Source organism: Periophthalmus magnuspinnatus, chromosome 15 (genome assembly GCF_009829125.3).
Source record: "Periophthalmus magnuspinnatus isolate fPerMag1 chromosome 15, fPerMag1.2.pri, whole genome shotgun sequence".
NCBI lineage: Eukaryota > Metazoa > Chordata > Actinopteri > Gobiiformes > Gobiidae > Periophthalmus > Periophthalmus magnuspinnatus.
Window position 1 is genome coordinate 9,747,766 of NC_047140.1, and position 27,127 is coordinate 9,774,892.

The 27,127-nt window shown below is 41.5% G+C and overlaps 1 protein-coding gene across 1 annotated transcript in view; it reads left to right on the forward strand.

Moving 5' to 3' along the window:
* arfgef3 (ARFGEF family member 3) overlaps positions 1-26,079 on the forward strand; it is a 48,266-nt gene extending 22,187 nt beyond the window's left edge. The window contains exons 17-42 of the mRNA XM_055227471.1: positions 169-335; positions 827-992; positions 1,070-1,177; positions 1,980-2,195; positions 3,491-3,601; positions 3,694-3,841; positions 4,144-4,449; positions 5,853-5,986; positions 6,517-6,656; positions 6,731-6,910; positions 7,552-7,693; positions 9,058-9,180; positions 9,257-9,360; positions 10,551-10,695; positions 11,226-11,354; positions 11,727-11,903; positions 12,746-12,860; positions 13,201-13,303; positions 16,406-16,537; positions 18,115-18,245; positions 21,297-21,515; positions 23,067-23,238; positions 24,104-24,205; positions 24,316-24,686; positions 24,930-25,380; positions 25,864-26,079. Of these exons, the coding sequence (XP_055083446.1) occupies positions 169-335; positions 827-992; positions 1,070-1,177; positions 1,980-2,195; positions 3,491-3,601; positions 3,694-3,841; positions 4,144-4,449; positions 5,853-5,986; positions 6,517-6,656; positions 6,731-6,910; positions 7,552-7,693; positions 9,058-9,180; positions 9,257-9,360; positions 10,551-10,695; positions 11,226-11,354; positions 11,727-11,903; positions 12,746-12,860; positions 13,201-13,303; positions 16,406-16,537; positions 18,115-18,245; positions 21,297-21,515; positions 23,067-23,238; positions 24,104-24,205; positions 24,316-24,686; positions 24,930-25,380; positions 25,864-26,079 (4,508 nt within the window). The remainder of the gene's footprint in view (positions 1-168; positions 336-826; positions 993-1,069; positions 1,178-1,979; positions 2,196-3,490; positions 3,602-3,693; positions 3,842-4,143; positions 4,450-5,852; positions 5,987-6,516; positions 6,657-6,730; positions 6,911-7,551; positions 7,694-9,057; positions 9,181-9,256; positions 9,361-10,550; positions 10,696-11,225; positions 11,355-11,726; positions 11,904-12,745; positions 12,861-13,200; positions 13,304-16,405; positions 16,538-18,114; positions 18,246-21,296; positions 21,516-23,066; positions 23,239-24,103; positions 24,206-24,315; positions 24,687-24,929; positions 25,381-25,863) is intronic.
* Positions 26,080-27,127: the final 1,048 nt, after the last annotated feature.

Below are 27,127 nucleotides of genomic sequence, written 5' to 3' on the forward strand. Positions count from 1 at the left end.
TTTGGAATTTGCCAACTAGCGTGTTGGCTATGTCCATTTATATGTACAGTCTGTGGGCATGCGTGACACTCTATTTACTCTTAAAGACTATCGTTCAGTGACAATTTCAGTTTGTTTAATGTACAAATAATAGTGATAAATATGTGTATTATTAACATTGTTCTTCAGGGGGGATCCACTCTCCAGGCCTGGAGTCTGGGGACACTCTGAGCTGCCAGTCCCTGATGAACGCCGATGGTCTGTACCTGGTGTCCTACTATGCCCTGCTGCTCAACCTCAAGCTCCTGTGTGCAGACCACTACAGGAGGAGAATACTGCCCCCTGTACTCAGCCTGGTACTTTATACTCATATACACTGCCTGGCCAAAAAAAAAGGTCGCATACTCTAATATTTCCTGATATTTCATTGGACCGCCTTTAGCTTTTACTGTGGCACGCATTCACTGTGGCATTGTTTTGATAAACTTCTGCAATGTCACAAGATTTATTTCCATCCAGTGAGCTTAAACTGTGTGTGTGGGGGGGGGGGGGGGGGTAGAGCTTGATAGCTCTATCTCTGCTTGGTATTTAATTTTTTTATCTTAAAAATGCACCATGACACAGAATCACATGTCTGGGATAGTGTCAGGCAGCTGGTTTCTCATGATTCTAAGTAACAATGTGTCTGATTGGTTGAAAAAAGGGGGCCCTGTCAGTAGTTCCAGCATTAGTGATTATCTTGGAAAATGCTATGTAAAATGAACAGATTATATTTTACACTTTCATTTTTGTAATTTTTTTCTCTCTCTCTGCTCCCCATGTGCCGCGTCCCTGTGTGCGTGTGCAGAAAGAGTTTGTGCGTCTGGTCCAGAGCAGTGGGGTGCTGGTGGTTCTGTCCCAGGCCTGGATAGAGGAGCTCTATCAGCAGCTGTTAGAACGCAACCTGCTGGCCGAGGCAGGGTACTACGGCTCTCCTGAGGACCACCGTCTGCCGCTCATCACCATGCTCATGGGTAAGGCGCTGGACACAATACTCCGGTGCACAGCTTATTAAGAATAAAACATGTTAATTTGTATGATGTGTTCATAGATATTGACGGTTTGGGCAGCAGTGCTATCGGAGGACAGCTGATCAGGAGGACATCTGTGCAATCTCCTCTCTCCTCTGATAAAAGCACCTGTGACACTGTCATGGCAGGTTTGTGTGGGAAAACGTAAGGCCTAGAGAGAGAGAGAGAAAGCATACACAAGAGCATTGAAGTTTTGATATATTTGATTTTTTTGTACTTGATTATGGGCAACAAATGAAAGGATACTACACATTAAGCTCAACACAGTAGCTCAGTTGGTCAGAGTGTTTGCCCACTGATCTGAATGCTGGTGGTTTGAATCACCATCAAATCTTCTGGTAGATCTTCAAGCATGATACTAGAGTAAACACAAGCACATTTGGACAGATTTCATGATCGGGCACTATGTTGGGATTTTGGTAATGAGCAATCAGATCAAAGTTACTCCCCCTTTAGAGCGCTAACACAACACAATCCACTAATGAAACTACTGCACATAACGTCAGGTTTGTCAAGTTGCTGTGTACAGCTTTGTATCATGTTTTTGGATATTCATGGAGAATTTTCATGTGGGAGCACAGGTGATGTAGGATTGTGGGGGGATATTGGACAGAATCTTACAGCTAACTGTAAGGATTCAGCGTTCAAAGGGTTCAAATAGGGCCTGAGAGAGATCACTAAAATACTCAGATGCATGGATGACATCTAGAACCTCTTCAGGCATGTTTTTGATGAGGGAACAGTATTATAACATGGTAGAAATCTTAAAAATATATATATTTTGCATAATACCCCCTCTTTAAACATGATTGATTGCTTTCTTTATAATAAAAGTGAACAAACCAAGGCTGGTGTCTTCCTTGATTAAGGTTGGGTTAAAAGTGTAAAATGATCTGCACCATCTGACTCTGTCTCTGTCCCTCTCCTCAGGCTCAGTGTTCGCCCGCTTTCTCCTGAGTGGTGTGTGGAAGAACCTGATGGAGGTGCTGTCCACCCCCCTGACAGGGCGCATGGCGGGCAGCTCCAGGGGCCTGTCCTTCATCCTGGGCTCCGAGGGCCGAGAGGAGCAGAGCCACAGGGAGAGAGACGCCATCTGCCTCAGCCTCGACGGGCTCCGCAAGGCCGCCGCGCTCAGCTGTGCCCTAGGTCTGACAACACACACTAATACTAACAAGAAATCTCACAATATTATGTTTTAGTTCTGGTTATTGTGAGAAGAATTTTTTTTTAAATGAAGTGATGCTAGACTTTATAAAGACGCGTGATGCGGTGAATGAAGGTCCATTTTTGAGGGAAATACAAACATGTCTGCAACTCATGGGGTTCTTTGGTGGAGAGAAAGAAAACTGATGAATTAGGTAAATAAACTATAAAGGTAATAATGTTGGATATAAATATAGATCAGACATGGACAAACTATGGCCCGTTTGCCTGGAGGCCACACACGGCCCTTTGGGCTTATTAATTCAGTCCGCCGAAAATGACCAAATTATATTAAAATAGGTAAGTGTAAATCTTGCTCAAAGTTTTTCTGCTGTGTTTATTTAACTGAAATTTAATGAATTATTAATTTAATTAATGCATTTGGAAAACAGTTTGTATAATGAGCCTTGCATATTCATGCTTTGCTACATGTTACAGGCCAAATCTCTAATGTGTATGTATATATGTATATATGTATATATGTGTATATATGTGTGTGTGTGTGTGTGTGTGTGGGGTGTGTGTGGGGGTGTGTGTGTGTGTGTGTGTGGGTGTGTGTGTGTGTGTGTGTGGGGGGTGTGTGTGTGTGTGTGTGTGTGTGTGTGTGTGTGTGGGGTGTGTGGGGGTGTGTGTGTGTGTGTGTGTATATATATATATATATATATATACATATATATATATATATATATATATATATGTATATGTATATATATATATATATATATATATATATATATATATATATATATATATATATATATGTATATATATAAAGATAGATAGATATCCATCCATCCTGACCGGCCGGGTCAGGATGGACACATACACCAAACTTAATAAAACATAAATCAAATAATATAGAAATAATTGTAACACAAGAAATTAAATTATAATGAAATTATTTATTCCTCTATTTTACTATTTCACAAACTGAAATTGTGAAATCACTTCTGTCTGGGATACAGTAAAAATCACAAATCTTGCCTTTTTCATTATTTTAGATTTGTTTTATAATTTCATATTAAATTATCTTGGAACTGGTAAGAAAAATATCATGACACAACTGACAGTTTTCATTCAAGATTATCTAGTTGTGCTTTTAATATTTTGTCATTTTAAAAAATGTGTCAATCAAACCAATCAAATATAAAGGAAATCTCTTTTACTGTAGAGAATTTGTTTGTTCTATAGTCTCACGAATGTGACGTAACAAAGTTACTCTGTGTGTGTTTGTTCAGGAGTGGCTGCTCACTGCGCCTCTGCTCTGGCTCAGATGGCTGCAGCGTCCTGTGTGCAGGAGGAGCGGGAGGACAGGGAGCAGCTGGAGATTGGGGACGCAATCACACAAGGTAGACATAAGGAGAGAATCTGTGCGGGTGTGGTCATCATTCACTGCTAAAATGATGAGCCCCTCCTGTCTATTATGTGTGTGTCTCCTCAGTGAAGCAGCGTATGGAGCAGAGGCTGGAGCAGATGCGGGGCCCCGGGGTCCGTCTGCACACGGCCCATGTGCTCTGCATGGACGCCATCCTCAACGTGGGGCTGGAGATGGGCAGCCACAACCATGACTGCTGGCCTCACATCTTTAGGCACGGTTTGACCCTCACACCCATGTTCTAAAGTGTACCTCTGATACAATGCTCTTGTCCTGTACAATGTACTCTTGTGTGGACCAAGTTTGCTTTCAGAAAGCCTTCATGGCATTCATTTGATAGCATACCGGTGGCTAAAATACTTATTTTCATGGTTCTTACACACTGCTGCCAGCAGAGGGCAACTAATGCCTTCAGTGAATCACACTTGATAGTTTGCACAAACAAGCTCAAGTGAAAAAGTACAACAGTAACTGTATAACTGTTTAATGGTTTAAACCCCATGTCCTGTGTTGCAGGGTGACGGAGTACATCGGCTCTCTGGAGCGCAGTCACTTTAGTGACAGCTCGCAGCCCTCCTCCCTCACCACCATCACACAGACCCTCCACAGCTCCAGTGTGGACCAGGGGCTGGAGCTGAGCACTGAGCCCAGCTCTGAGGCATCTGAGCTGGGCCTCAGTCAGCCTGTCATCCAGCCATTATCCATCCAGGAGCTGCTGCGGGAGGGCATCAGGGGTAAAGGGCTGGACCTCCGAGGAGGCAGTCTGCTGAGTGGGAGCAGCGTGGCTAAGGCTGTGTGCACCCTGTCCACACAGGCAGACAGGTGAGGCCCTATGCAGACAGGTGAGGCCCTATGCAGACAGGTGAGGCCCTATGCAGACAGGTGAGGCCCTGTGCAGACAGGCGAGGCCCTAATAATATGCGATAATATGTGATGTAAGACTTTAGGAGACTAGATTCAGTCAAAAGGCTGTCACAAGTGAAATCTCCTGAGCCTCTCACACACACACACACACACACACACACACACACACACTGCTGTAAATATGGAGGAGTGCTAATCTCCAGATCATCTCTTACATAAGCACTGTTTACATTCAAAGTTTGCAACAGATGGACACGACACTTTCACTAATATTTACAGTTAGAAACCTTTTCAATGCAACCATTGAAGGTATAAAATGCTGTTTTATGAAAGTTGGAGAGAAAGCAGTCCAGACCTAAACTCTCACACATCTCACATCGCCCAAAGAACATGTCTTATTTTAACTAAGTCAGAAGGTACAACTCCACAGCTATGTGCCCTATTTCCTGAATATAACCAACACGTGATGTAACATATTGTAATGATCTGATATTTCATGTTTAGTTCAGGGTGGACATCTGTTGTTCTTGTAATTGTTTATATGTTGTTAATGTAACTGCTTTTGTATGTGACACATGGTTGCTATGCCGATAAGTTGATGTGAATGTTCTGTTTGTCAATGACTGGTCTATTTTGGAGACTGGCTCTAATGAGTTGAGACCATAGACTCTATAAAGAAGTGGACTAGCGTCCCGCTCCAGTCAAATGAAACTCGAGGCTAGCAGTTACGGGGAGAATTGGAGTTGAGTTCCGCCCACGAGTATCATAGCAAACAAAGAGCCAATCCAGAGCCAGGCTGTTGAAGGTAACGCCCCTTCTCGCCCACACCACTAGTTTAGCAGGGAGCAAGCACTTAAGAACGCTGTCAATCAAACCTGTTGCTAATGCTAGCGGAAGTGACGTTGAGGGAAAGAAGACACCTGATTTGTCTGTTATTAATGTTCATATCTTGATTTACGGACACGATAGGGAAATAAAAATACAATATTATGTAGAGCAGGTTACTACAAAGAAGACTAAAATAATGAGTCTCACTGCAGCAGTAACAGAGAGAGGGGTGACAATTTTACAATGGAAAGTGAATTGGAGCCATAGTCGATGGAGCCGGAAGTGCGCCTGTGATCACTTTCTATTTGGTACACGGCAGTTAGTGTTATGTTTATGTATACAGTCTATGGTGGAGCTGTTGTTTTGCTCTTGTTTTGGTGTGGGTTATGGTCTAAAGTAGCCCTTGTATTCAGAAAATAAACACCCAGAAGAAATTTGGCATGTTTCCCTACACCAGAACGCTACAATATTGGCTAAATGTGCAGGACTAATAATGAGCCATGCGTTCTGTGTGTTTCCCCTGTGTTCCTCAGGCTGTTTGAGGAGGCCTCCACACAGCTCAACCTGGTGGCTCTGGTGGGCTTCCTGCAGCAGCTGCGCAGAGCATCTCAGTCCCAGCTCTTCTCCTCTGTCACGGACACTGGGGACTACTCCCTGGCCATGCCCGGTACTTCCCAATACACAGTTAGAATTGTGACATTGTGCCTGCATAACTGTTGTGAAATTAGGTATTAAATCACACCAGATTAGTCTAGCTGTGCACACTTAATGATACATGTATCTGCCCTATATCAATAACAATACTTATGCAATCTTCCAGGTAAGGTGACTAAACTTTACAATTTTGTACTTGATGGATCATACTGGATTCTGTTTCTATTCTATTTTACTTACTTTTACTTACTTATTTTGTTTAGGCTGTATTTTACTTCTATGGGGTATTGGCTGCTAACACAAAACATTTAGATCACCATGTTACCTCGTTTTGTTTTGAAAATGCTAAATCTGCCAAAAATATCACATTACAAACTTGCATTCCACTAATGAAACTGCCCATTTTTGAGACTTATATCTGCTTACTCCTTTTTTTTTTAGTTTTTCTTGTCAGAGTCCAACTAGTGATGTAATCCTCCACTGGATGAGCAGCCTTAGCATCTGACTCACAAGAACATCTCATAATTTCTCATCTGTTTTCAGGAGAGGCCAAGTCCACTCAGGACCGGGCTCTCCATCTGTTCCGTCTGGGGGAGTCCATGCTGAGGATTGTCAGGAACAAGAGGCGCCCTCTGCTGCACATGATGAGAGCCTGGAGCGTGGTAGCACCCCACCTGGTGGAGGTCAGAACTGCCTGCAGTATATGTACTTGTATGTTCTTCTATAATGTAGCTGAGTTAGCAGTGCTGTGTTCTAGGCGGCGTGTCACTCGGAGCGGCATGTATCCCAGAAGGCCGTGTCCTTCCTCCATGACGTGCTCACAGAGGTTCTGAGCAGCTGGGCTGAGCTCCCCCACTTCCACTTCAACGAGGCTTTGTTCAGGCCATTTGAACACATCATGCAACTGGAGCTGTGCGACGACGATGTGCAGGACCAGGTGAGACACGTGGAAAGGCACCAGGGACAGACAGATGCATACAGATCATAAACTGTATATATAAATGGACATAGCTAACCTGCTAGCCGCTGCATTCCATATAGGAAGTGATCATGGACACACTTCTGGCTCCATCAACTCTGGGTCTAGTTCACTTTACATTAGAAAACTGTTGCCCCTCTCTCCATAAATGCTGCTGTCAGGCTCGTCATTTTGGTTTTAAAATGTTCGTATAGGCTCATTCTATGTGATCCTGGTACTTTCATTTCAGTCAGGCCCCTTCTTTCCTCGAGGTCGCTCCCACTAGCATTAGCGACAGGTTTTATTGACAGCCTTGCTAAATGCCCGCCCCTTGCGTTACCTTCGGCTCTTAGGTTGCTATGATACTCGCGGTCAGAATTCCAAAAATGGAGCCCTGTAACCACTAACCTCGATGAGATTCATTTGACTGGACCCAAACGCTGTAGGTGATGTCACTCTCACTTAGTCCACTTAATTATACAGCCTATGGTATAGACAGGTGCAAAGAGATGTGCAGGACCAGTTGAGACTCAGGCCTCATTCCAGGGTCAGATAGTTCATGCAGACAGGTGCGCGCAGACAGGTGGTAGACTGTAGGTGACAGGTGTGTTGTGGTGCAGGTGGTGACCTCCATCGGGGAGCTGGTGGAGATGTGTTCTCCTCAGATCCTGTCGGGCTGGAGACCTCTGTTCAGTGCTCTGAGGACGGTCCACAGCAGCAAGAGCGACACTAAGGAGTACCTGCTGGGGGAGTACTCCATGGGTGAGACCCTCATACTGTACTGGACCTACACCTGTGATAGCGCCTTCCAAAAGTGATGTGTTTAGCATGGTTACGCTGACAGACGGATCATGATATAAATGTTCTGTTCCATTCTTTTTATTGAGGCAGTAAAATAAAAATTGTAATTTTTTTTACACAAAAACAAATGTTTATTGTTTTTATGTTTATCATACACTGCCTGGCCAAAAAATGTCACCACTTGGATTTAACTAAGCAAATATGTTGGTGTTGCTGCAGTTGGTCAGGTCTAGGTTCAGCAACAATCTGTGCTCAAAGAATGAGGTCAGCTGACACCTGAATATACTGAATGACCAGGTTATTTCATCAATGGATTTTTTCTTCCCCGATGGCACGGGCATTTTCCACGATGACAATGCCAGGATTCATCGGTCTCAAATTGTGAAAGAGTTGTTTAGGAGCATGAGACATCATTTTCACACATGGATTGTCCACCACAGAGTCCAGACCTTAACCCCATTGAGAATCTGGGATATGCCTGGGAAGGCTTTGTGCAGCGGTCACTCGACCATCATCAATGCAACATCTTGGTGAAACATTAATGCAACACTGGATGGAAATAAATCAATGCCACAGCGAATGTGTGCCCTTATCAAAGCTAAAGGCAATTCAACAAAATATTTGTGTGTGTGACCTTTTTTTTTTTGGCCAAGCAGTGTATTTGCCAACATGTAATACACATCCACATCAGATTACATGCTCCACTTTCTAAAGTTGACTGATTCCAGTAGGGTTTGTGGCATTTGATGAAACAAAGCAACTATTTAATTCATAAACTATTCTCTACTGCTCTGTCTGAAGCTCTGTTACTCAAGTTAGACTCTGTTACTCAAGTTAGACTTTACTTTAATACAATCTGAGCATAAAGAACTGACTTAGGTGAACTGATTTGTGCCGTTAAACAAGTCTCTCTCACATAACATTACAGTCAAAAGCTAGCTAGCATTAGTTTACAGTTCTTTTTTTTTTTTTTTTTTTTGCTGTGTTTGCTATTCAATTTCAATTCATTTTATTTTTCACAATGGTCAACATTATGTAAGGCACATACGCATGCACATCTATACACTTAGTGCTTAACATACTACATACAGAAGTGTATAGTATCATATGCATGCCAGTATATAAATGACACAGTGAAAAACATCGAACCCCAAGAAGCTGTGCAAGCTTATGAAATGGGGTTGAGTGTGCATTGGGTTGGGTCACCGCTGAGCATTCCATCATATACATGCAAATAACCCCCCAGCGTGATCAGCAAAGTATCAATTGCCACCCTCCACCCACCACCCTCACATACATCTCCTCCTCTCATTGTCCTCTCCCAGGTAAATCCCAGGCTCCAGTGTTCGATGTGTTTGAGGCCTTCATAAACACAGACAACATCCAGGTGTTCGCCAACGCCGCCACGGACTACATCATGTGTCTGATGAAGTTTGTCAAAGGACTAGGTGGGACGCTCTCCTTTTACACTGGCACACCTCACCCTTTAGATGAGTATGTGTAACGTGTGTGTGCTGTGTGTAGGAGAAGTCGACTACAAGGAGATTGGAGACTGTGTGAATGCGTCCGGGCACAGCTCCACAGACCTCTGCCTGCCTGCTCTGGATTACCTGCACAAATGCTCGCAGGTACAGGCCAAACAGTGTTCAATGAAAGATCCTATACCCATCTTTTTCCATGTATTTGAGCAAAAAGTGTCTTACCCAGTACAGATATATTGTATAAGCAGCTTGTGAGGTCAAAATAAGTCCACTGTGTACTGTGTTTGTCTGTCTCCAATTATAAAGTGTTTTATTGTTAACTAATCAGGGAGTGCATGCTGCTAGTACATGCTAGTTGCTGTTAGCATCACTGTTACACCTAAACTCTGCTCTTATCTCTGATAGTTGTGAAAAGTGCTTATAAACTCATTGCGGTGAATAATTATGATGCTCAGAATACATAAGGTAAAGGAGGAATAAGTTTGGACCACTGCAACCTTTTTAAAATGAACTAGCTCAGTTTTTTTTTACGTTTTTAAAGACACTAAAAATCAGGTACAGCACCTTTTAAGGACATGATATTTGTTTTTGGGCAGCAATGGCACACATGAATTCAAAAACCTGTTCCAAATGCTGTGTACTCACCTCCTGTGCTTGTGTAGACATTGGTGTATGAGAGTGTGTTTGTGAATCTAAACAGAACAGCAAATGGAAAGGAGTTCTGTATAGTCCCATAATGTGCACCATGTAACTTTACTGGTCTAAAGACATGTGACATGATGTGTTACACAAGAGATCTGTGGATAGCTAAGCCTTCACACAGATAGGTTTAAAGCAGACTTATTATACACAATTTACTTTTTAGAGCTTTTAGCCATGTTATAGTTGTTTCCCCTCACCATTTACTCTCTTGAAGTTGTATTTGGAGTGATTTGTGTATGTTTGGGCAGACTTTAATCACTTATTATCAAGACACCATATTGTGGATCAATCCAAGTTTTCACCACCACCTGTGCCCACTGTAATGGACCTACTTATGAGAAAAAATCCACTGCTCACTAGCGTGATCTGCAGCTATCTATAGGAGGGGCAGACTCTTTCTTTCGATGACTTCAGCTCCCATTGGATACTGCAGTTTTCTAACGCTGAAGCCAGCGGACTTGTTTATTTTATTAAGTCGTTTTAGATTAATTTAAAATGTCCAAATTATAGCATAATGATCCACGGGTGTCAGATTATAGCTATATAGCAGACACAAGCACAATAGGTCTTCTTTACCACACTCCCCACATGAAAACCAAATATAAATATAATATGTATCCTGTTTGTGTGAACAGCTGTTGTCAAAGATCTACAAGATGCCCTCTAAGCCGGTGTTTCTGGGTGCGCGTCTGGCCAGTCTGCCCATGAGGGGGCAGGAGCGCTCGGTCAGCAGTGAGGATGGAGTGGACTGCGTGCTGCAGGAGTTTGATGATGACACTGGTATCTGCTGACTTTGTTCATCTTTTTTATCTTCAAATCAAATCAAAATCACTTTATTTGCCCCTGGGGGGCAGTTTAAGCACACAGTAAAGTACAATAATAGAGCTCTGAGTTCTCGAGACAAAGGAAAGCCTCACTCCTCCGCTCTGTTGTTTCGGTCGGTGATGAGACGACCCATTTCCTCTGGATTGTCTTCTGCCATATTTGGTGTAGGACGTCTGTTGCATTGTTGTACAAGGTCTGTAGCATTTCATGGATATAGGAAACACAAACTGTTCAAATCACACAATCCAATAGTCCTTAACTTCTGTTCTTTGAACTGCACAAGCTGCACTTCTTAGTTGGTCAAAATCACCAAATATTCAGTTAAAAGTATAATGTAAAAAAAAAAAATACAATTACTCAGTGGGCCAGCCAACCAGCCAAAAGAGCAGCCAACCACAACCATGGCCATCAAGGACTCTCTGATAGTGTATAATTTGCACTTTTTTGCCTGTCTGTCAAACATGGGACTCTCCTGTGTCCCTCAGGCCTGATCCAGGTGTGGATCCTCCTGCTCGAGCAGCTGACGGCGGCTGTGTCGACCTGCCCTCGCCAGCACCAGCCCCCCACCCTGGAGCTGCTTTTCACCCTGCTCCGAGAGCTCACCCATGTGCCAGGTAACAGAGAGTATCCAAGTAAAAGTACTGTTACTTCAAAATGATGTTAATCATCAAAGGCAAATAGTGGTTCAAGAAATAATAAAACAAATTGCCCAAGTACTGCCCAAGTAAGAGTAATTGTAAGAGCTGTCTGATGTATTGTGTTAGTTATAATGTACTGTTAATTAAATTAGAAGGACGAAACATTGAATAAAATGGTTTCAAAGGATAGACACAGAAAATGAGATGCTCAGAATGTTCAAATCATTTTCACATTGTAAGCACAAACCTTTCAACTCTTGTAGACACCTTTGCTTAGTGGACTATGGCTACACGTCTGATTAGTGTGTAGTGTTTTTACCTTACATCTTTCCTTCCTCTTGTCCTCAGGCCCAGGGTTCGCCATCTTCTCTGTCATCCAGCTGCTGCTTCCTGTCATGTCACTATGGTTACAGCGTAGCCACGGGGACCACGCCTACTGGGACATGGCGGCGGCAAACTTCAAACACGCCATTGGGCTGTGCTGTGAGCTGGTGGTGGAGCACGTGCACAGCTTCATTCACTCTGGTGGGTCTTTCATGTGTTTGTGTACTGTTTGTGTGTTAGTTTATATGGGTTGCTTAAAGGGGCATTAAGTTGTTGTTTTTTTTGTTTGCTGCTTGCTTGTCTCCATGGTAATGCATGCTGTCATAATTTCACATGGGAGGCAGGGGCTTTTATACATGTATTAGAGATTGACTGTTTTTGAAAGAGATAACCAAACTGAAAAGCTTATCCTTACCATGTTTGTCTGGCACCAATTTAAACACGTGGATTAAAATCATTTCAACTGATACAAAGGGGCTCCACTTTGGCAATGGTGGAGTCACTAAATCTGATCTGTGCCGACATGTGGGTAGTATAGATTATATTATTATGTCATGTGAATCTCTCAACTCTCGCTGGTGTGACTGGCTGATCACCAGTGGTTCAGATCAATCACAAAGTGGTATTGTCATTTGGGCGGAATCAAAGGAGAAGCATCCAAATGAAACAAAACAAACATGACAGTGTAGAAGGACATACTTCAGACAGTTTTAGAGAAAATACAAACTTTGCTTTGTTAGTGAAAAAAAAGCAGAGTGAAGCACTTTGTGGAGGGAAAAAAGCTTGTGGATTTCTCTTAACTTTTAGCTAAAGTTAGATTTTCCATCTTATTCCACTGTTGTGACGCTTTGACCAATCAGATTCAATTTGTCATGACATTCCGCCTTTTCCCAATCACTTACTGATAAATGTGTCAAACTCAATTCAGAGTGCTGCACAAATCAATCTGGTGAACTCACATTACCTAACATTTAATGTGACTTCTCTGCAGATATAGTTGATGAGTGTTATGTGTGTGTTTATTGTGTGTTTATTGTGTGCAGATGTGGGCTATGAGTCACTGATAAACCTGATGCTGAAGGAGCTGTTCAAACTGCTGGTGTCGTGTGTGTCTGAGCCTGCAGAGCCCATCTCCAGAGTGGGCTGCTCCTGCATCAGGTACTGCACATACACACATATGTACATGCACACACCAACACATACACACATGCATACTAGTACCTGCACACACTAACATATACGCACTAGTACATGCTGACACTAACAAATACACACGCATACATATTAGTACACGCACACACTAACATATACACACATGTACACACTCACATACACATTCTTAATTCCTTCCATTTTAACTAATTTTCCCAATGTTTTTGTGTAACTGTAGCAGGGCTGCAGCTTTGAAGTTTATTGAACAGTCTTAAGTATTAGCTTTTTGTCGGATGCTTAAACTAAATCATGTTATCATACAATCAGTATTGTATGTGTGCTGCAGGTACGTGCTGGTGACCGTGGGCCCTGTGTTCACTGAGGAGATGTGGCGTTTGGCGTGCTGTGCTCTACAGGATGCCTTCTCGGCCACACTCGAGCCGGTCAAGGTAATCAGAAGCTGTGTCCGAATGTCCACAATATTCTCTACTAACAGGGGCAATGCTCCCTCATAGCTCCCTCAAAGATTTTTCCCTCACTTTCATAGCACATCCAATCTCGACTCAATATGCTCAAATAGCACCCACGGAGTGTTCAAAATGAGACTACAATTTTAAAAAAGACTTCCATATTAGCTTTTTATAAATCACTACCTTGGCTAACTACCGGTACATTTAAATTTACTTAAAACAGCGACTCAGACATGGTAGGAGGTAGAGGTGCTCTGGCATCCACACTGACCTTATTCCGCCCCGCTCACTTTTTTCATAAATATGACTAAACTGAGCTTTCTATGTGGTGGTTGCTGTGTAAATCTGCTAGCGCTAGCATCTTACCTTAGCTTGAGCTGTTAAAAGAGTGATAATTTCCACATCTCAGACAAAAAGATGAATCCAGTCTGTTAACATGAGATCCAGCTCAACAGAAACATCTATGGTTATAATTAGTCCCCAAATAAAAGTGAAGTTTGATTATTATTCATTGCAAAGATCCATTTTTATCTGAGTTTAGCTGACCCCCTCCCACAAAACAAATTCATTATCTTATGTCTCTGTACAATTTGGCACAATGTCTCTTGTCTCAGTCAAAATCTAGGGGCTTTTATTTTATGTGCTAATGTCCTACTTCCTGTCTGACTACCACCATCACACACACTAATGTGTCTGAAGTCTATTCCCGAGGACACAATGACAGAGTACATTGAGGGAAAGTTCAAACTAGTAGCTCTCTCGTTGGGGGGTGCCTGCTTAGCCCCTGCGCCACCTTGGGTCCTGGCTTTAAAAGGCCTCTAGAGCACCCACACCAGTCCAAATGCACATAAACAGTGTGATAAGTCCTGTGTGGTGTAGTGTGTGCAGAGATGCAACACACGCCTAATCCTGTCCCATGAGAGCAGGCAGCGTGTGGGACAGATGTCCAGTCAAAGCCCTTTAATATGGTCAACATGCTAATGCTAACGCCGTTGTAAGCCCCCGTCCCAGATCAGAGCTGCAGTGGAGTATTAGGGCCAGAGCAAAGGCTTTTTGAATGGGCAAAATCTCACTCTCATTGTTAAAATGGGGATCAAATGGAATCAGTTTAAAGGTGTACTACATAACTTTTCTGCTGGAGACAGGAAGAGGGGTCAGACAAGGCAACATGAAAATGAAAATGAGTGATCCAGTTCAAAACCTCTGAACCTTTATAGTTAAAAAAGACCTATTGTGTTTTTGTCTGCTATACCGTATAGTCATAATCTATGACACCTGTGAATCATTATGGTATAATTTGCGCCAAAAACTTAAGTGAAACATTATAAAACATTTTAATACCTTGTTTTGGGTGACTATAGCATTTCCAGAACAACAAAAGGCATACTTTGATAAGTACCGGTATGTCATGTGTTAGCAGTTAATACCCCATACAAATAAAATACCCCCTCTTTAAAGTGCAGAGGCTAAACTAACACATTTTCAGTGGAAGGATTGATAACTTTGACAAAGTTTTGGCAGAGACATGATTAAACAAAATAATAAAAATGAATACAATTACTAGGCAGTGTGCTGTAGCTGTTGTTGCATAGCATTTGAAAAAGTGTTGAATGCATACTTGAGGTGTGTCACATTATGTTCTTGTCCTCAGAATACATTAGTTTATAGCCACATAATTATCTTTATTTAGCACAAGAATGTTTTAAACTAGTCTGAGCCTGTTACATGTGCTACCTTTACACAAATGTGACCACAGCGCTCAGAGCATTAACACAGGGACTCACACTAAAGCTGGTTTAGGTTCTATATCTAGGCCGTAATGCATGTTTTAATCCACTGGTGGAGTTAAGTAATGCTTTTTGTACGATGTAAAAAGTACACATTAAAGATGCACTAAGTATTTTTTCTGGTGGGGAAGGGGTCTGTCACCTGCTTGTCTCCATGGAGTTGTCATAGTTTTTCCTGGAAGTTCCACTGTATGGCATTAACCTCATTATCCTGTTAATAATATTCATGATATTAATCCATCAGAAGCAGGATTATCCTCCAATCCCTCAAGGTACAATATTGGAAAACATTTCCAGACCAAGGTTTAGTTTGTTTTCATACCTGACAGTTTGGACTGCTCACTAGCGCCTCACAGTGGTCACGTGATGCTGCTGTGACGTGTCCGGTCAGCTGATTTAAACGCTGACGCTGTCTTATTACTGGTGGAGGCAGTCAAAACTTTCAGCTATGAAAACAAAGTAAACTTTGGTCTGAACAAAGAATCTATTAATTGAAAGACCAGATGAGCCTCATTGGACTAGTTCAGTAGTTAGTTTGTATCTGTAATGTGCACTCTACAGTTTATCTTATGGTAGTACTGACAAAAGTGAACCTTTAGTACATAGAAAAATTACTTACGATAAATACTGACCCTTAAAATGATTTATTCAGCCATAGTTTGTGTAATCCCTCAGTCGCCCAGGTATGATCCATATTAAAATTAAGATTCAATTCTGTCAACTGGACAAAAAAAGTCTGTCCAGTCCGCCGTCCATCTCCATCTCAAAGCCACTAACCATTCCTTTGAAGATAGTGAGGTACAGATCTGAGCCAGAGAAAAGAAATGGTTTGAGAGGGGAGATAAAGAAGCAATTTTTGTTAGGGAAGACAACCCTTTGAGCAGCAATGGGGGCCTCAGACATCCTCTATCCCCTATCTTCCATCCTCAGACCTATATCTAAACAAAGAAAACAATAGTGCTAGCCAGTATGCTAACAGGTGTGAGAGCATCCATTATGGGCCTGAATGTTCATGCAAAATATGATTCTGGCTCAGTTCACACTTAGTGTAGCTCATTAGACCTAGCCTACAGACAGAAACTGTAAAACAACAGGTGTGTTAGTTTCAATTTAGCTCGCTCCTCCCTTCAGATAATTATAAGGTAGTGTGAACTGAAGAAGCAGCTTGGATAGATTCAGCCATAGATCGATGTAGTGCCCTGATCTAACAGACACTCACCTGCTTCTCTTGTGTTGTGTTGTACTTACTGATGGTGTATGCTATGATCTTCTGATCTTGTGTATTGTGCCGTAGAACCTGCTGGCGTGCTTCCACAGCAGTGCAGACAGCTCCAGTGCAGACGCCTGTGAGGTGAAGGTGGCTGCTCCCTCTCACTCTCCCTCCGCTGAGGCCGAGTACTGGAGGATCAAGGCTATGGCTCAGCAGGTCAGACACAGCCGACACACTACTGCATCCAGATGATTATTTGTTTATTTGATTTACTCTCAGTGGCCAACTACACCACTATAACAACTAAGGAAGGTATGTTATTATAGTGGTGTAGTTGACCACTGTTAACAACACCACTATAACAACAACTGTTTAAATGTGTTTTCTCACATTTAAACAGTGATAGAAGAAGTACTCAATTCTCTTACTTAAGAAACTTTAAAAACACAGTGGAACACTTTCTGTATTACCACATGACATCACAAGGTGGAACAGAATGTTTTCAGTTTGAGAGAACTCTAAATATGCAGGGTTTGTGCATTAAACGCATGAATGAAACAAAACACAACTCCAGGTCTGTTTGTGATGAGGAAAGATTAGAACAGAGATCAGAAAATACCCTAATATTAGCCCTTTAAATAAAAGTACAGATACTGGAGCAAAAATACTCAAGTAAAAGTATCACATGAAAAGTCTACTTAAGGAAAAGTAATAAAGTACCTGTTTAAAAATGTACTTTAAGTGTAAAAAGTAAAAGTATTTCATCCAGATTTTGAGATCTTATGAACCTTCAAATGTGATGATTTTGATAAAAATGTGTTTTGTTCAAAAGAAACCATTGGATCAGTCATTTTTTGTAGATGTTTTTGTCTGTATATTTTTGCCCTCAGCCTTTTCTGCAGCTCTCAAACAATAATAAAAACTACTTTTACTTTACTAGTGGAGTAGAAAGTACAGATAAGTACTCTCCAAGGTACTGAAGTAAAAGTAAAAAGTATCCACTGTAAATACCTAAAATGACAGTACTTTACTACTTTTAAATGCAGTCGTGGAACATAAGGAAGTAAAAGGTATTTCTCAAAGTAACCTTACAACCCAACAAATGTGGAAACAGAGAAGGCTCTCACAACTAGCATGCTAACAGCAGTCCAGTGATTCTTTTGGGTACGCAACTAGATACAGACTAGATACTAGATTAGATACAGACACAATGGGCTGATTTTGAACCTAAGAGCTGCTTTTACAATGGATTTGTATTTGGACATAACATATTTTACTTTTACAGTACACGGTACTGTGACTTTAAGTATTTAAATGGAGTGATAATCTATGACTTTAGAGGTCACAGCTGCCCTGAGATAGGCCGCTACCAAACTGCCACAAACGAGGCATTCAAAACCAACCACAGCAACTTCTCAACAAGAACAGGGTTGTCAAAAGTATTGAAAATCAGAACAAGTATAAAACACATAGACTAGTACACACCCATGGACCACTATGGAACCTACATGGACGACTGAGGGATTACACAGATATAAAACCACATGGGAATATAAAAGAAAGTACTACCATTTAATGTGGAAAATCACAGTATATTGTCTAAAGAATTTTATTTTTTTTTATTCTCGTGACCTTATCAGAATCAGTATTGAGTATCAAATCTATTCCTTAGTATCGAAATCGAGTTTGATATTTTAGCATCTTGACAACACTAAGAATGTTCCAAACGATCCTTAGTTCTTTTTGTTCATGTCCTTTATAGATCTGCCCCTCTTATGTCTCTTGTCCCACAGGTCTTCATGTTGGACACTCAGTGCTCTCCAAAGACGCCCAACAACAAGGACGGCTTTGAGCACGCTCAGTCCTGTGTCCTCATCATCGAGATACCCGGGGACCAGCAGGCAAACGGGCACACGCACAAGAGGTACTGCAGAAACTGTGGTTCAAATACTATAGGAACTGCATTCTGGGTATGAAACTAAACTAATGTAGATCTAACATCTTCACAATAGGATTTAAATTTACACTTTTATTTGCCTCGACGGAATGATTCATTTTGATTACTGGGTTTTCGCAAGATTCTATAGGCCAATAATATTCAATACAGATAGGGAACTGCCATTGGAGCTGAATTCCATATTTGGAATTCCGACCATGACTGTCATAGCAACCAAAAAGCCAATCAGGAGCTAGGGCGCTGAAGATAACACCCCACTGCTTACTCTGTGTAAAAGATGCTAACCCTGTAGTTTAGACCTCTACAAATATGTTCTGAAATGTCCCCGTATGTCAGATAACCTCCTTGTGTCTTATTCTGTCTAAGAGCTGCTAATCCAAAGTTTTAATGACATCTTAAATATAATTTCAAATTTTGGTTAAATAAATGAATATATATTGTAAAAATATATATTAATTTATTTAACCAAAATAGCTCAACCCACAGATTAGATTAGATAACACTATTGGCAGATCATAAACCCAAAATTTGTTCTGTCCACTCATAAATGCAGCACATACAGTAAAAACTATTGAGTTATAAAAGTCACTTATGTTACGGTTGTGAATATCCAATCAAACTAAATCTAACTGTCGCCATGTGTTTTCTCCTGCTGCTTTGCAAACAGGAAAATAGGGTAAGAACGTTATTCAAAGTGTTGCCAAAAGCATCCCTCATAAGCTTTATTTATTTATCATTGTCTTGTTCTCATATCTAAGATTAAAGAAGGGGTATTATGCAAAATTGATTATTTTAAGCTTTCTACAATGTTATAACGTCATTCTCTCATCAAAAACATACCTGATGAGGTTTTGCATGTCTCGGCAATCTCTCCCAGGCCCTATTCAAACCCTCCTTATGGTTAGCTGTAAGATTCTGTCCAAAGCTCCACCCCCAAGCTTACGTCACCCATGCTCCCACACGACAATTCTCCATAAATATGCAAAAAACATGATACAAAACTGTACACAGCAACTTGACAAATCTGATGTGACGTGCAGTAGTTTCATTAGTGGGATGCACACTGATTGTGTTGTGATAGTGCTCTGAAGGGGGAGTGACTTAGCACTGAGAGCAAAAGGAAGGCGGACTCAGAGTGTCAAAAATGAAACTTATAAACATGTTAATACAATGTTTTAGGTGAATATAGCATTTTCAAAACAATAAAAGGTACCATGATGAGTTAAATATGTTATGTGTTAGCAGTTAATACCCCATAGAAATAAAATGCTCCCTCTTTAAGTTACAATAATCACAAATGACCCATATTATGACCAGGTTCTTACACTGAGTAATATCTTGACTTTATTCTGTTTATTCCATTTCTTTGCTTATTCTTTGAGTCCTGACTTAAACTTTCTATTGTAAAATCCTTCAATAACTCCTGAAGGATTTGAGAGATTACAGATTATGGTAAATCTGCAGAAATAGTATTTTTATGTACGTAAATCTAGTGGGATTTGTGCCTGGATGCAATTTAGAATGTCCAATACATTTGCTCTGTGTCCTAGACCCACTTTCAGAATATATTTTGAACCAGAGCTCTGATCTTGAGCCATGACAGAGAAACATACTATATGTCAGAGGTAGTTTCAGGCAGATTCTTTATGGTTTTCATCCATTAAATTGTCTTTGTAGATATAGATGTTTAGGCAATTCATTCAGTCTCACTTTTGTCCTTAAATAGTTGCTTGTACATTATTGTTCGAAAAGCCATATTAAGAACAATAAGAACAAGGGTCTCCAGTTTAAAGAGGGGGTATTATGAAATAACTATTTTTTTAGCTTTCATGTTATAACGTTTTCTCATCAAAACATGTCTGAAGAAGTTTTAGATATCCATGCATGTTTGAGGTATCTAGCGATCTCTCCCTGGCCCTATCCGAACCCTCTTTACGGTTAACTGTAAGATTCTGTCCAAAGCTCCACCCACAAGCCTACGTCACCCATGCTCCCACGACACGACAATTCTCCATAAATATACAAAAACATGATACAAAACTGTACACACAAACTTGACAAACCTGATGATGCCTGATGCAAGTAGTGCAGTAGTTTGATTGGTGAGATGCGGCTGATTGTGTTGTGATAGTGCTCTCAAGGGGGAGTGACTTAGCATGGGGAGCAAATGGAGGGGAGACTCCATGCGTGCAGTTAATACATTGTCCAAACAGTAAAAGGTAACATGGTGATCTAAATATGTTATGTGCTGGCAGTTAATACCCCATAGACGTAACCATCAGTTTCTATGACCATGTCTGTAGAATCCTGAAAATAAATATATTTTTACAGTGGATCAATATTGTTCTTTCTTTGTTTCCCAGCTGAGCTGCATGGTGCATGGCTTAGAGGGCATATAAGAAGGAATTTTGCTTCAGTAATTGTGAACTACTTTTTAAAATTAATTCAACCAGGAGAACCAAGAGATGTGTACAGTATTTTAAAATGACAGTAAGCTTTTCCAAGTAAAGTTCTATATTTATTTTAGCAGCTATTATTTAAGAATACATAATTGGTTTGTTAGTGTAGATCTGTGGAGCTCAGCAGTGACCACCCATTGTTCTGGATGAATATTTTTCATCTTTTTTTTCCCACAGACTTTCCAAAAAACTTGTTTGATGCTAGTTGGCTATGAGATAATGGCCACAAGAACTGTAATTGTATTTTATTTCAAATCTGTTTCTGAAACTTTTAAATCGTTAAAGGTCCATATTGCACCATTTTCTAATCCATGTTATAATGGGGGGGGGGGGAGTAATTGAGGTACAAAGTTATGATTAATTATGGTTTTCCTGGTTGAATTAGTGCTAATGCTTTAGTTTCATTTAAAGGAGGAATGTGGAGTTCTGCTTTTCGCTGACATCAAATCACATCCTTCCTGCATAAAGCATGAGCATCTATGGTGGCCCAGTAGGGACACGCACCATAGACTGAGCAAACCTAATGTACTGTATGTGTGGACTTGTCCCTCTGGACCAGGATCCCGTTCAGGAACATCGTGGTGTCGCTCCTGTCGCACCAGGTGCTCCTGCAGAACCTGTCGGACATCCTCCTGCAGGAGTTTGTGAAGCAGCCCGAAGGTCAGGAGCGCGTGACCCCCGTGACCTCTGATCCTAGTCGACCTCCCGCCGGCTTCCTGCGCTACATCTCCATCACCAACCTTAACATCATCCTGGACCTGCTGCTCGACTCCTACAGGTGACTGCACTGGGCAGTGTTGACAAGACATTTTTATTATTTTGTTATTATTTTTACCATTAACTGTATGTAAAAGTGGACTAAGGGAGTGCCACCCATAGTGTTGCAACAAAAGGAAGCCAACTGAGGCAAGTAGTTATAGCTGATAATCCAAACAGGGACCATATTTGGACATTTGGATATACAATTACAGAGCTAATCAGGAGCGAGGTTGTTGTTTGTATTCATCTTCTGCCAAATCACCAGTACAGGCACTTAACAGCAGGTTTGTTGACAGCTATTACAGGTTATTGCTAACGCTAGTGGAGTCAATCAGAAGGAAGGTACCTGATTGGCCTGTTTTTAATGTTCATATCTTGAAATAGGAACAAAATAGTGAAATAAAAATCCCAGGATCATATAGAGCAGATTAATACGAACATTTTAAGATCAGAATGACGAGCCTGGCAGCAGCAGTTACCGAGAGAGGGGTGACTGCTTTTCAACAGAAAGTGAATTGGAGCCAGAGTCAATGGGGCTGGAAGAGCACCCATGCTCACTTCCTATTTGGAGCAGGTAGCGGGTTAGCTATGTCCATTTATATATACAGTCTATGCTTTTAACTGTATTTCTCGGCTTTTTGAGTAAAGATTGCAGCTCTCCCTTGACGGTCCTATTATGACAGAGTTACATAGTGCACCATTAAGGATCATGGGAGTTACAGATGGATTATAACATGTTAAAATCCTTATGTGCAATTTATATTAAATTTAGCTCAGAGATCTATAGGGGAGCAGCATTAGTATTAGTGTTTTAGATTGTCTTTGTTGTTGTCCCAGTTTGGTCTAGGGATGTTCTGATCCAGTTCTTTTACAGTTCCAATACTGATACAGATGCTTTGATATTAAGCGATGCCAGTGTAGGGACTAAAAATGGGACTTATTTCCTTTAAACACAGTTGAATTATTACACAAGAGATACAATAGTGTTATGTAACTGTTACTTATCCTTCACATTAGGACTGAACAGCTTTTTAGGAAGAAAAGTTATTATTATTAACATTATGGGATGTTCTAGGCCAAAATCAGCCTGTAAATTGTCACATTGCATCCAATCAAAGGCCAACAGGTTTCAGGATATTGACTGAACCGATATCATGGAACCGATACCAGATCCTGTGAATTTTTCAGTAACGGCACTGATATTCATACCATTATTGATATTGGTGCAAGTTTGGTCCTGGTCTTGACCTGATTTAGTTCCAGATTTAGTCTCAGATTTTATGTGGTGCATGTTCAAGTATGAACCCACCTTGAATTGAGATTGAGTAACGCAAAAATTGATTTACTTTAGCTTTTGTAGATAAACTGACAAAGAAACATGGTTTAGATATATAAAACGCAAACATAATAAAATAGTATACCGGTAACTCTATTTGCTTTGCTTCATGGAACTCCTACCACCAAGGATGAGTTGTTCATTGAATGCTTGTATCTGGTCTAGTATTGGGCTAACTAAAATGACGCTTGCTGAAACATCTATCTCTGTATCTCTTGCGGGTACTTTCTGCAGGACGGCCCGGGACTTTGACACACGCCCGGGGCTCAAGTACCTCCTGATGAAGGTATCTGGAGTATGTGGAGCTGCTAACCTGTACCGCCAGTCTGCCATGAGCTTCAACCTGTACCTGCAGGCTCTGCTGGGGGCCATCCTGAGCCAGAGTGACTGCATCAGTGCGCTACAGGTAACGCCAAAGTTTTGTTACTGTAAAGAATACTACCTTTAATAGCCTGTAGTGTTTAAAGGCACTGTACCTGAATTTTACTGTCTTAAAATTTGGAAAACAGAACTAGTTCATTTTAAAAGGTTTGCAGTGGTCGAAAGTTATTCCTCACTTACCTCATGCATTCTGAGCATCCTAATTAGTCACCGTGATGAGTTTATAAGCGCTTTTCACAACTTGCAGAGGCCAGAGGGTAGTTTTGGCATCAATAATTAGCATGCTAATAGTGCACTTCCTGATTGTCAGACAATAAATAGATTTCTAATCAGATGTAGACAGCACACAGCAGACTTACACTGACTGCAAGAGCTGCTTATACAATATTTGTACTGGGGCAAGACATATAATGCTCAAATACTTGTGACCAATCAGATACAGGGCCTTTAATATGGTTAAATGAATGAACATAAAGATGCACTATAGAACTTTTCTGGTTACATGGTCCAGTACTCTATCAACTTGTCTCTATAGAGATGTTATAACTTTGCCTGGAATGTTCCTTTGTATGGCAATATTTATATCTATCTGGCATTTATTTAATTGCAGGTGTTTGTTATTGCTCAAAAATACTTTGAAAAACATGCATTCTTACTGGGTCGCCTCTCAACAGATCTAACCTGTAATTTTGCCTCATGATGCACCTGCTTGTCTCCATGGATAGATAGGTTTCTCGCCATACTGTGAAACATTCCAGGCAGATTACCTACTAGAAAAGTTACCCAGTGCACCTTCAATATGACTCTCATTGACCACCTTTAATATCTGTGCAATTATAAACCCCTTAAGAGCTATACATTTGAACCCTTTAATGACTGTGTGTTTCCAGGTGAAGAAGATCCTGTATGAGGAAGAGGAGGGCAGCTCTGACTCCTCCCACCCAAACTCCGCCTCCTCTGAGGACGAGGACATCTTTGAGGAGACGGCTCAGGTGACAGTAAAAACATAATCTATTTCACAAGTTGACTCGTTGAGTTAGGATGACAAAATACGGTATATATAAACATAAATAATGACAAACGTGTCCCCTGTGCTGTCCAGGTGAGCCCCCCTCGTGGGCGGGACAAGCGTGCCCCATGGCGTGCCCCAGTGCCCTCCCTGAGCGTGCAGCCGGTGGGCGGGGCTGACTGGGCGTGGCTGGTGAAGCGGCTGTACAAACTGTGCATGGACCTGTGCAGCAGCTACATCCAGATGCATCTCGACCTGGACTCTGCCCTGGAGGAGCGAGCGGGGCTAGGAACCGAGCACCTCTTCTTCCTGCCAATGTTCCACTCGGAGACTTCTACACCCACCTCTGTCGGGGGGTACTCTGCACGCGGTACTCCCTCTGAGGACTATGGGTACAAGGGTCATACTACGGACACCAGCACCGCCTCACCTGGAGACACGCCCACACCCAGCCCAGGGTTCAGGTCAGTTAGCTTTTATTCTATTTGATCCCTGGCGGTCAGTAAGGATTCATAGAACTATAGTTACATTTGCAACTTTCAGTTTTTTTCCAGTTTTTTAGCCATAGAATGTGGCAACCCAAAAGTAAATTCTTTGATCTGATAAGCCAAAGAACAGAAGTATTTATATAACGTAAAAGGTTTTCCAAATTGGGAATATTATAATTGCTAAATAGCTATCCTGTGTGTGTATGTGTGTATGTGCAGTTGTAGCGGGAGCCTGCCTCATCACTTCCGCACAGGCAGTGACAGCCGGGAGCCCGGGCTGAGCTCAGGGCCCGGCCTGAGCGCAGGCCCCGGCCGGAGGAAGGAGTGGTGGGAGAGCGCAGGAAACAAACTGTACTCCATGGCAACGGACCGCACCCTAACCAAACTGATGCTGGAATACAAGAGGAGGAAGCAGCAGCAGCAGACGCCCCAGCAGAGCCACCTCAACCTCTTCATGAAGGAGCAGGGGAGGAACACAGAGAAGAGGGGTCCTGTGGAGCCCCAAAGGCCCCTGCAGAGACCACAGAACCTCTTAGACCAGCAAGGGCCCGCCCTGAGGCACTCTGTGAGCGCAGGGCCTGAGGTGCTACGCCAGGACAAGAGGCCCCGCTCCGGCTCTACTGTCAGCTCTCACACCATCTCCCTGAGGGACGCAGAGGCACAGATACAGGTATGGGCTGTGGGGCAGGTTGTGGTCAGGAGCATGTGTCCAGTTTTCTATATTTTACAGTTTTCTGTATTAGATAATCGATAAGTAAACCAATAAATTAAAATAAACCACTTTTACATCATGTAAATGTTTTTGTTTTTGAATTAACCACATTACAATTTTTTTCAATGGAATCTGCACTTAATCTAAGGACACAAATAATCTAAATCCTTTATATGATTGAAGTCATACTGTTCCAGATAAATGTATGGATTGGAGTATTGGTGTAGTAAAATGTAATGTGATTTTACATATTCCTTGAATATGAAAGTATGACCTGAGTTTGAAATAAAATTGAAAAAAAACAAAACAATTTCATAGCAGACTTCACAGATTCTCAAAATTGGGTTTCTCAAATAGGGTTTTCAATACAAGGATCTTTTCTCCAGATTTCCATCCACGGTCCCCTAATCCTATATCTCCTCTCACTGTCCCCTGTCCCAGGCCTGGACCAACATGGTACTGACCCTGTTGGACCACATTCTGCTTCTGTCCACCGCATCCTTCCTGGCCCTTCAGCCGGTCCTGTACCCGTGTCTGAGTCAGCTGACCTGTCATGTGACCGACCCCCGCGTGCGCCAAGCTGTAAGAGAGTGGCTGGAGAGAGTGGGACGCCTGTACCAGATTACCGCCGAACGCTGCCCCGAAAGCATCAAGTAACATTATAACAGGCCAACGCACCAAGGACATGCGAACTGAGTGACCGGGCTGTGATTGGTCGGCCGGTCAGGGGGCGGGCACTTTGCTGATGCACAAGATTTGATTGGCTTGGAGAGTTAAGTGAGATTTTGTTTACAGTTTGATTAGTAAAAGCTGAATGTTGAAATAGATGGGTCTATTTATGTTCTGGTTTCTGTTTCATTTTAGTTTCTTTAAGTGTTTAACTTGCAGCACCTTGTATGCCATCTTGGTGAAAGTACTCCATACTTTTACTCGAGTATTAGTACAGAATCAGATACTGTTACTAAAAAGGTACTCAAGTAAGTGTATCAAATGGAAATTAGAAGTAAAAGTATTACAGTACTGACTTTCAAATGCACTTGAAGCAGGGGTGTTTCTAGGGAGTGGCCAGGTGGGGCACAGGCCACCTTTGAAATCTGATTGGCTGAGAGAGCTGAGGCAGTATTTTGGGGCTACATATAATTTTTTGTTCAATTCCACTGATAATATTGCACTACATTTTAACCAAAAAAAGAAGATTAAACAGACAATTGATTATAATTCTCATTATTTAGAATGTAGTCGCAAAACATATGAAGCTGAAGAGTTAAATTCAAAATGATCGCCTTAAAGACCTGGTGCCACCTTTGTACCCCAGTGAAAAAAGTGATGTCCCTGACTTGAAGTAAAAAGGTATTTCACACAGATTTTGTATGACTGAAAGTAAAATTTTAAGCTAATTTAAAATTTAACTTGATTCGATGAAGAATTGTCTCAAACCACAATCACAGTTGAGCCTAGATATTTTGAGTTGAAAATGTAGTGGAGTAGAAAAAATACTTGAGTACATAGACTGTATATATAAATGGACATGAGTAACCCAGATAGAAAGTTAGCGTGATTCAGCTCCAATTCACTTTACATTGGAAAACTGTGGCCCCTCTCTCTGTAACTGCTGCTGTCAGGCTCATCATTTTGGTCTTAAAATGTTTGTATTAACCCGCCCTACATGAGCCTGGGGTTTTTATTTCACTATTGTATCTGTAAC